Source organism: Pseudorasbora parva, chromosome 18 (genome assembly GCF_024679245.1).
Source record: "Pseudorasbora parva isolate DD20220531a chromosome 18, ASM2467924v1, whole genome shotgun sequence".
Classification (NCBI taxonomy): Eukaryota; Metazoa; Chordata; class Actinopteri; order Cypriniformes; family Gobionidae; genus Pseudorasbora; species Pseudorasbora parva.
This window is the reverse complement of record NC_090189.1, coordinates 28,071,804-28,082,246: the sequence shown is the minus strand read 5'-3', so window position 1 is coordinate 28,082,246 and position 10,443 is coordinate 28,071,804. Positions and strand designations below refer to the sequence as shown.

The 10,443-nt window shown below is 37.8% G+C and overlaps 1 protein-coding gene, 1 long non-coding RNA gene and 3 other non-coding genes across 5 annotated transcripts; 4 read left to right on the top strand and 1 right to left on the bottom strand.

Annotated features, from left to right (window-relative positions):
- Positions 1-849: 849 nt before the first annotated feature.
- LOC137046915 (uncharacterized) lies at positions 850-1,705 on the top strand. Its single transcript, XR_010899112.1, has 2 exons — positions 850-1,381; positions 1,572-1,705. It is a non-coding gene; the product is annotated as an uncharacterized lncRNA (long non-coding RNA).
- LOC137047219 (small nucleolar RNA SNORD65) lies at positions 969-1,043 on the top strand. Its single transcript, XR_010899184.1, has one exon. It is a non-coding gene; the product is annotated as a small nucleolar RNA SNORD65 (small nucleolar RNA).
- Positions 1,201-1,272, top strand: LOC137047221 (small nucleolar RNA SNORD65). Its single transcript, XR_010899185.1, has one exon. It is a non-coding gene; the product is annotated as a small nucleolar RNA SNORD65 (small nucleolar RNA).
- Positions 1,423-1,497, top strand: LOC137047222 (small nucleolar RNA SNORD65). Its single transcript, XR_010899186.1, has one exon. It is a non-coding gene; the product is annotated as a small nucleolar RNA SNORD65 (small nucleolar RNA).
- Positions 1,706-3,178: 1,473 nt separating the features above from the next.
- On the bottom strand, positions 3,179-8,867 carry nsrp1 (nuclear speckle splicing regulatory protein 1). The gene is made up of 7 exons (XM_067424382.1): positions 8,801-8,867; positions 7,861-7,948; positions 7,721-7,777; positions 7,504-7,632; positions 6,909-7,116; positions 6,729-6,831; positions 3,179-4,509 (listed from the first exon to the last, which is right to left on the bottom strand). The coding sequence occupies exons 1-7, from the start codon at positions 8,818-8,820 to the stop codon at positions 3,621-3,623; spliced, it is 1,494 nt and encodes a 497-aa protein (XP_067280483.1). The 5' UTR covers positions 8,821-8,867; the 3' UTR covers positions 3,179-3,620.
- Positions 8,868-10,443: the final 1,576 nt, after the last annotated feature.

Here is a 10,443-nt window from a genome sequence, read left to right as displayed (position 1 = left end):
GAACCGATGTAGCCTACATTAAATTATTAAAAAATGTCAGTGTTCTAAAGGTGTTTTTTGTCAAGTTCTCCCACTGACTCGTATGAGATTATGCTTTAATTCATTCACATCAAAAAAGAAATATACGTCTCCCATTCTTAATGATTTTGTCTCCACTTCTGATGCCGTTGGAAGGTTTGAATTGTCCTAAAGCAGTGTCTGAGGTCAAAGAGATTTATTTTAAACGCATTCATCGTTATCCTAATAATTGTGTCAAACAAATAGCCTATAAATACTTTGAGATTTATTTCACAGATTTTTTTGTTTGTGTTTTTCACTTTTGAGAAGCAATATGAAAATGTTTATTTTCTTTGTAACTTAATTATTTCGCTTGCAAAATATTTTATCCACAATGTAGGCCTAAGACTATCAGTTATCCACAATTTTCTCACTTTCAAAAAGATATTAAGATATAGGCTATATTAAATCTTTATCCACCTCCTGTAACATTTTGTGAAGAGGATGTGTTCTATATAATCTTTCTTTCTTTCTTATAATTTTCTGGACTCAAATGCTATGAACACCTGGCATTTCCTTTTTAGTCAATATTGAGTTCTGTAAGCAATTAATACGAATAAAAAAACCTGTCACTCACAATTACAAACCACAACAATTCAATCCAAATGGACAAAATGAACTATCGCCCCACGATAATACGATTTGTTTGAGGGTTATAAACTAATCCAGTAGTTGGCAGAAACGAGCAGATCGCGCGGAGTGTTCAATACCAGAAGAACAGAAGAACTACGTCATCGAGCGACTCGCGTATAAATTACGAGGCGCACGCGTGGTGGGTCTCTCTGTTCTCAAGTGTCGAAGCAAGAAAATGTGTTGAGCTGAGTTTCGATTAAATACACGGCCAATTTAAGGTAAGACAATGGACCTAGTTTCCACTATTTACCAAAAATCAGTTTGTTCTATACTGTGTGTTGTGATGAAATCTAAACTGAAAATAGCTGGAATTACCGTCAGATTGTTCAGTGGTGATGTTCGGTTTTCTGAGCACGCTATGTGGATGAAGTACGTTGACGTTACTTCCCACATGTGTGAGCTGCTCTTTTAACGGTATGTCTCGTCTTTTCAGATATTTTACGAGGGCTTTACAAAGTGATGGTGAGTTCTGCTTTAATGCTGTTATTTAAATACCGCCCGAGTTTATAACTATGATGAAACCTAAACTGATAGCTGGAATTACCGTCAGATTGATCAGTGGTGATGATCGGTTTTCTGAGCACGCTAAATGCGGAGTTCTTAAGTAGGCCTACTTATAATGTATGATCCGTTCCTTAACGATGTAACGTTATGTCTTTTCAGATCATTTCGAGGGCTTCGCAGATTTATGGTGAGTTCTGTTGAAATGCTGTTAAACGTTATTTTAAATGCTCATGATGAAACCTAAACTGATTATAGCTGGAATTACCGTCAGATTGATCAGTGGTGATAAACGGTTTTCTGACTCAAAAAAACAACTTACTGTGTGAAATATGGCATGCAAATGGTTTTAATACAAGGTTTTTATTTTTGCCCACCAGCTTTCAGACGAAAGGGGATTGAGATGACTTCAGCTTTGAAATATTATTTTTGAATACCTTTTGTCCTTAGTTTTATATTGGTATATTTTGTAATTTGAACAACTCTGTTCCCAATAAAAGTTTTTCACATCGGTTTCAACTTGTTTTGTTTTTTTTTGAGGGGAAACTGCTGCCTACGATCCCAATGTAAAGGATCATGGGCTTTTCATGTAGTACAGTATGGGAGAACTTTAATCACAATTGCCCATTTCTGTGGCTTAAAGTCCTCATTAAATCAATTTACCCTATTCCCTTTGTTAGCACACATTACAGGTCTTTGGGTGAACAATTACATTGTTAAAGTTAATACATGGTGCTGTAATCTAATCAAACTCTGAACCGTTACTTTTGGTCTAGAACAGGGGTCCCCAAACTCGGTCCTGGAGGACCGCTGTCCTACAGAATTTAGCACCAACCCCACTGAAACACCTGAACCAGCTAATCAATGTCTTACTAGGTCCTATAAAGACATTGATTAGCTGTTTCAGGTGTTTGATTGGGGTTACTGCTAAACTCTGCAGGACAGTGGCCCTCCAGAACAGAGTGACCCAGGCTTGGTCTAGACCAGGGCTATTCAAATCTTACCCTGGAGGGCCAATGCAGTGCAGAGTTTAGTTCCAACCTTAATCAAGCACACCTGAACATGCTAATCAATGTCTCCAGGATCATTAGAAAATCACAGATGGGTGTGTTTGATCAGGGTTGGAGCTAAACTCTGCACCGCATTGGCCCTCCAGGGTAAGATTTGAATAGCCCTGGTCTAGACTGTCCTTTTCCCATGATGTCCGTTTGATGGCTTGGGGTTGACTATCCTTAACCCATCCCCTCCAACTATTCTGCTATGATGGAGTACTTGAGTCAATTGTTTAAATTGGAAATGCATCATAGCACTGATGGAAAAATTAAGTTGCTGCGTCTGGTTTAAGGGCACTAAATATCTGCCTTCATTGTCACTATAGAATAATTGAAATGAGCTGGATAACATTCTCCAGAGTGGCTGTACAGCAGAATCTAATTCTGTTGCATGAGGCAATGGCAGTGAATGAGGGCACTTCCCAAAACAATTTCGGACCGACTACTGAGGCAGTGTAGCAGTTTAATGATCTACAGCAAAATAGAGCGCTTTGGTGAAAACACCTTTAATTACTACATTAGTCATTTCTCGCTAGAAATGACAAGTGAAAAATGTTCGTAAAAAACATTTACACACTAACACCATCAAACGCAACTTTTGGACATCTTTTTTCGCTAGCTCAACTCTCACTGAATGGAAAGCACAGGATGGTGGGATACCAAAGGCAACAAAGGATACATGTATGCTGCCTTCAAAAATCGATCAGATGGTCTCTGGAGACAGGAAGTGAAGATAACATTAGATTCAGAGAATTTTGATTTTGCTTGATGGCTTCCTGCCTTCAAATGTGTCCTCTGAAAGCAGCATTTTTCCAGGTTTCGGACGCAGCCAATGTCTCAACTATCCCTGTTCACAGAGCCAAGTAAAAAGAAAAAAATGTATGCCATTCGCATTATGTATGCCAGGCCAGTAGTTGGCGAAGTAATTTTGTTAAAAAAAGAAAAGAAACTATGGGCTTATAGACGGAACATGCAATATGCATGTGGGTAACGTCACTGTTTTTGTGAATGACAACTGTTGTTTTCAAAAATGTTCACTTTGAGACTCGTTTTTAAAAGTTTGCGTTCTCGGGCCCCCAAAAATGTTGACGTGTAAATGAAGGGCCAAAACGCAACATGTCAAAAGCAGCTGCTAAAAAGCTTTGCTACAACTAGTACTATTTGGGTTTATTTTATTACACTGATGGTCAATAGTACATTAAAGTGAAATGTACACACAAAAATACACCCAATAAACATTCTTTGTTCATAAACACTAAAGTATTGTTTTGTTTTTTTGTTTTTCAATTATTTGCCTTTACCAAACCAATAGTTCCTGTTTCAAAGAAAGAAATACACAATGTTCTTAAAAGTGCAACATAATGGTCAAGCCGTTCGCTAGTCGTCATCTTTTTCAATGTAGGGCTTCACAGCAAAACGAGCAATTTGCCGGGCCAAGTATCTCTCTCTTGCTGAACTTACAGTCTGGTCACTGCTGCGTTTTGCAAATTTACTAGGTTCCTGTTTTGCATCATTTTTATCTTCAGTGTCTGTAACCTTTTCTTCTTCTTTAGTACTGTCAGTTTTCCCCTCACTAATTTTTTCTTCATCCCCTATTTTGCTGTCCATTTTCGGTCTTTCTCTGTCCGTCGGATTTTGCTCTCCTTTGCGTTCCAGTTCTCTGTCCTTCGGGCTGCCGTCTCTTCTGTCTCGATCTTGCTCTTCTTTGCGGTCCAATTCCCGGTCCTTCAGGCCGTTGTCTCTGTCTCGATCATGCTCTCCTTTGCGGTCCCGTTCTCTGTATTTTGGGCTGCTGTTTCTTCTGTCCCTCTTCCCATGCCTGTCATCTTTGTCTCTGTCCCTCCTGTCTCGGCCTCTGTCCTCTTCTCTGTCCCTGTCTCGGCCTCTGTCCTCTTCTCTGTCCCTGTCTCGGTCCCTCTCTCTTCTGTGATCCCTGCCCTCCTTTCTATGACTGTACTTGTCCTCCCTCCCTCTGTCTCTTGTCCTCTCTTTTTCCTTTGCTCTATCCCTGTCTCTATCTTTGTGACTCCTCTCTCTAACCTCTTTCCTCTCCCGGTCTTGCTCATCACCACTGTCTGAATGAGGGGATTTTTGTCTGTAGTTTCGTTTTGAGTGGTTGCCGCTGGTGATGGTTTTATTAAACGTTGCTCCTTTATCGCTCTGGTCCTCATCACTGTGGGATTCATCCTCGCTCTCTCCTCGTTTCAGTGTGGGCTCCGGGGTCAGCGGCCTTTCTGCTGCTGCAGATCCTGTAGCTTTGTCCTCTCTAAAACATGTTAAAGTCGATGATTAATTATTTTATTAGTGCTTTAAGAGCTACACAAACGTTCAAATAGTTTCTGCAATTTTAAAATGGGACAAGTAAGAAAGAATAAAAGAGCAGTTCAGTTAAAGGAATAGTTCCCCCTGAAAATTGTGTCATTGCTTAAGTTGTTCCAAACTTATATGAATTTCTTTGTACTGCTGGACACAAAAGGATATATTTTGAAGAATGTCAGTAACCAAAACAGTTGGACCCCATTGACTTCTATAGTATTTTTTTCGTATCCGTATTATGGAAGTCAATGTTTGGTTACCCATATTCTTCTAAATATCTTGTTTTGTGTTCAGCAGAAGAAAGAAATTCATACAGGTTCGGAACAACTTGAGGGTGATTAAATTATGACAGGATTTTCTTATCCATTTAACCTAGTCAGATATATGATGCGGTTTGAACTGATCTCTTATTAATTAAATATATATGTCACCAACATACAGAAAAGAACATTGCAGTCAGGTTCTGCTGTATAAGAAAATCCAAATTCTTATTGCTAATAAAAAATATTCTACTTTTATGAAGGCTTATTTTAAAATGACATTTATTTTAATATTGAGCATATTGCAAGGGGTGTGTAAACTTATGAGCATAACTGTACCAAAGGACCATTTACATGTAACAATTTAAAGGGGTGATGAATTGAGAAATCAACTTTCCCTTGAGCTTTTGATATATAAAAACATGTAAACATATATAAGACTATCCATTAAGTTTCAGAGCTACATTGCTCCGTTTACATGAATGCCTGCAGCTGCGAGCTGAGCTGTGAGTGCGATCTCCGTTCACCCATGCGCAGGCTGAAAACGTGGAAATGGCTCCTTCTGCTGGCTGTAGTCTTTAGCCTCTGGCCAAATTTTTTACAGATGACACAAATTGACGATATTTACGTCATCAGAGTAATTTTTCCAGGAATAAAACGATCATTTGAATATACTCCAGGGTTTCTACTGATAGAAAGCCATATGCTAATCACTGAAGTAACCCTTTAATACAATGCTGCAAATGTAACCTATAAAAAATTATTTACTGCTGTGATAACGGCCCATTTCAAATGTTTACATGTTTTGCTTCTCTTTCTCTTTTGAGTGGCGATGAAAAATTATTCTTGTAAATACTTTCCAGCATTTCAGTAATAAAAGTGTAAGCTAGAATTTTTAAAATGCATCCAAATTACAGAGCTCTCTTCTTGAAAACTCTGAGTTGTGTATTCGGACGGCAATTAAATCACCACACGACCTTGGTATTTGTCAAAAAATAGTGGGTAATTCGGCCAGGAATTTTTCATAGGTGGTGGGAGAAAAACACTGACATTCTGGATTCGGACAGCAATAAAATGACAGACTAGCCTCTGTAAATGATGAAACCATAGACCGTAAAAAAAATATGGACGACTCGACATCATCCATTTCCACTTGGCAGATTTGAAGCTTTTAGGCGGCCTGCACGGCGCAGACATATTGGGACCGAGTCTGCGCAGTAGCGATTTCCAGATCGGAGTTCCGCAGTAGAGCGCAGGAAGTAGAGCAGGAAGTACAGCTGCGATATCAAAAGCCCGCCCACACTCTCACAGATGCAGAACAATTAATTATGTTGTTGTGAAATAAACAGTTATGGAAATGTAGAAATTAAAGCTAAAGCTCCTATCTGCTCCCAAAAAGTCTGTTAGTGCCTCAGTGACAACTTTACTCAGAGAAGATGTCGATCTCAGCTGTCAATCATGACGTCACACCCCCCCGTTTTTATAGCACCAAATAACTGACTAAAACTAAACTTATTTTAAAAACGAACACTTGAAATGAAATCATCGTGATGATAACTGCCTTCAGTGACATAAACTAACTTTGGGGAAAAAATATTTGAAGTGTAATTTTATTATTTAGTTTGCCTCGCGTCCATTAGAAAACACAGAGGGGCGGCTATACTGGGACCGGTCAGCGGGGGGCGATCGAGGCGCGGAAGCTTCAGTATCTGAAAGGGAGACTGCAGGCTCGGATGAAACAATTACCGTCCGAATAGGGCTTTTAAGAGCAGGTGCAGCCATTTTGAAAATAATTTTCCATTTATTTTAAAGTTGGTCAAAAACAGTGCTTGATAGTTATTATTATAGTAATCATAAACACTGTTGTGTAGCACAAACAAATAGTAAGATAAGGTTGATTGTGTCTCACCTCGGAGCACTACGATCAGGAATTGACTCTTCTCCGACTGTCTGATTGAGAAGATGCCTATAAAATCCACTGAGATCCCTCTGCTTCTTGACATCAAGTGCAGCTGAAAGTAAAAACAGAACACTATTAAGTATGTCCATTTTAATACTCATAACACTGCGTTATACTTCAAGAACTCACCTTCTATCTCTGCTTCCCTCTTTTCCCTCTCCAACTCTTCCTGTCTTTCTTTAAGCTTCTGGCGATAAGCTGAGGTGACAAAGGCCTCTTTATCAGCAAACATCTCGCCCTCTGCTTCTCTTTCCTTCTGAATTTTCCTCTCATCGCGGCGTTCTTGTTCCTTCTTCCTCTCCTCCACTGCACGGATCAGCTGGTTAATATACTTGGGCTGAAAATGTTGTAGTGAACAATTAGCTATTGAACTTGCTACTTCAAAAAATTCTTGCAAAGCATTACATGGTAGTACAACAGCTACACAGACTTAAATTGGTTTAAAATAAAGGTCCAACCACACCAAAAACCATAACTAGAACAATAAATAATATAATTTTTCCAGCTAATGAATGTTTAAAACATTGAAAGCCAGTCAGAATACATTGACAGCCAATCAGAATACATTCTGCTTTAAAAAGCTTGAACATTTAAAGCAGCAGATGACAAAACTGTAACCCATGCTTATAATAAACAATATTGTTGATGTTAATATAGTTATCATTCTTGGTGTGAATTGGCCTTAAAAAATTTGATTGAATGAAAAAAGCAACTTAATATATACCTTTCTATCTGCGCCACCTAGCAATTTCTTATTGCTTTCCAGTCTCTCTTTCTGAATATCATCATACACGCTGTCATATTCATAGACAGTGCTGTTTTCTTCAAGTGCCTTTTGCATCTCAAGACGGGTCTGAAGTGGGATATATAACAAAAATAGCTGTTTTCAACACCCTTTACCTCATAATTATGCAACTTGTTGGGATGGCTTCCATGCTCACCTGTTTCATCATCTTCTTTTTGTCTGCCTCCTTCTTCAAGCTCTCCCCAACAGAGGTCTACAATATAAGAGATTGTGTTTTATTACAGTGCACTGAGAAAGTGTAGAGAAAGTGATAGTCGAATCCATAGAAGTAGTCACCTCATCATCAGAATCATCTCCAAACACAGAGGGGCGGGCGAGAAGGGCAGATTTTGATGCACTCTTCTGGGACAAAATGAGCCCATACCTTTAATGCACATAAAATAACATGAATATGACTTGGATGGATGGACGGATGGTTTCTTCCATCCATCAGTTTCTTTTATGCCAAAAATCATTAGGATATTAAGTAAAAATCATGTTCCATCAAGATATTTTGTAAATTTCCAGTTCCACAACTTTAAGGCGATTTTCTCAATATTTAGACTTTTTTTTTGCACCCTCATATTCCAGATTTTCAAATAGTTGTATCCTAACAAGCTTATTTATTCAGTTTTCAGATGATGTATAAATCTCAATTTCAATAAATTGTCCCTGTTTTGACTGGTTTTGTGGTCCAGGGTCACATATATAAACATTGTCTCTGGTGGGGGAGAAAAATAAAACCAACCTAAGCTGTTGATCTCCCAGACTGGACATAGTTGCTTTTAGAGGGGTTTTGACTAACTGACCAAACAGCTAAAAGCAGTCAAAAACAGTTTTCACCAGACGGAGAGACCAGCTTTGTGCAGTATAAACCAGCAAAAGCCAGATTGTAACCGGCGTATGGCTGGTTATAGCTGCACTCCCAAATTCATATAAGGACAGTTAGCAACAAAAAGGCAATAATATTACACAAAGCGATTTTGATTTTAGTAAAATGAAACGTGTGCATTTTTTTATTATCATTTATAATGTGGCTAATATTATTGTATTCACGTGTGTTTTGGGGATAGCAGCATTAGCTCAGTGGCTCGGACTATTTTGATTAGCTTATTTTTTATCAAGATACTCTTTAACAATATACTAACACAACCATTATGACCATCATTATACACAATAATTTATATATCTTATGTAAATGGGCAAAATATCTGTAAGTTAGCATTAAGGCACTTACTGTTTACCAGAGGTCGCCATCTTGCTTCCAAAACTATCTGGCGTTCAGCAGATTCGATAACTTAAGACCTATGCTTAAGACCAATACGACGTTAAGTCAACAAAACAGAATCAAAATGTAATTAATCACATTTATTACAATAAAACAAAAAACGTCGATTAATTAAAATACCCTCTGTATGATTACAAATAAGTCATACTGATTACGTTTACGTTGTTATGAAAGTACAGTATAAGAATCACACGATATTGCTTGTTTTAGGTTTCAACTAGGTTATCAACTTGACCCATTTCTTTTGGGAGTGTCCATAAAACGTTTCACTAAAATATATGGAAACGTTATTATAGTTGTACATTAATTAAGTTGAATAATTTTCAGTAACTGAATTTCACAGTAATACCAGACATGTGAAATGGTAGAACAAATTCGTACCGATTAGGCCTACATGCTATAAATTTGTTTTAAAAATGTCCCTGCTAAAACAGTCATGAAAGGTACATGAAACTGAATTATTTAATGAACGGTTTAGACGTTGAGAGGAAATCGTTTAGTAACATTTGTTGCTTATTAAAACAAGGATCGATTGCTGAAAGGACACTTCAAGTAGCCTAGATACAGAACAGGCTGCCACTAGATGGTGACAATCTCTTTAATAAATCTCTAAATCACCAAGCACCACACCCTGGCAAGTTGCTGTCATTCTATTGTAAAAAGCACACATTGTATTCCTATAGCAAACAGACAGTAGGCCTACTTATAGACATATAATAGTAGGCTAGGCCTACTGTCTGTTTGTAAATATTTGAACATGATAGATGTTAATGTTTTTCGCTTTATGTAAGAAGACCAGGCCTCCTGTAAAATCTCATATAGGTCTATTGCAAAAGTTGTTCAAAAAGTTGGTCCACTTTTTGTACAGCTGGTAATTGGGTAGGCCTACAGCGGTTCTTTATTTATATTATGTGTATAGATCCATTATATGATTTTTGTCTAATGTGTATTTTGAAATAGAATGTACATATAATTATGTTTTAGACTAGAATTGTTTTAATGATTATGTGAATGAAATTAATTTAAATGACTAAATGAATATGCATATTCTTTGTACTGAATCTCAGCATTAACCCAAACTCTATTACTCTGTAACCTTAATCCAATTTCCTCTTTTCTCACTGTTACTGCCAATCAGAGTTATTTAGGTAAACTTTGGCTTTGGTTGAATTGTCAGAGGCAAATAGAGCAAAATAAGGTATGAGGAAGTTTCCACTAACAATTGCAGCTGTGTGTGTCAAATGTGAGTGGCTTGACACTTTTCATGACAAAAAAAAGAAAAAAAACTGTACTATCTATTCATCTTTGAGCGTATCACATGGTCTACAAAGAACTGATTTGCACTTGCTTTGGCATGTGTGAAGCATATACTGTAAAAAAGAAAAAAAGAAAAGCTAAGCAGCAGTGGGGGAGTGAAAGTTACGAGCAAAAGAAAAGAAAAGTCACAGCTTGTCTGTAAACCCATTTCCTGTCATCATGTGGAAACATAATGGTCTCTCTCTCTCTCTCTCTCTCTCTCTCTCTCTCTCTCTCTCTCTCTCTCTCTCTCTCTCTCTCTCTCTCTCTCTCTCTCTCTCTCTCTCTCTCTCTCT

Coding starts and splice junctions, on each gene's coding strand:
- nsrp1 (XM_067424382.1), bottom strand. CDS start 8,820: ATGGCGACCTCTGGTAAACA. Junction 7,633..7,720: donor AAAAGAAGATGATGAAACAG/GTGAGCATGGAA, acceptor ATCCCACTTCAG/ACCCGTCTTGAGATGCAAAA. Junction 4,510..6,728: donor CCTGATCGTAGTGCTCCGAG/GTGAGACACAAT, acceptor AACATGTTTTAG/AGAGGACAAAGCTACAGGAT.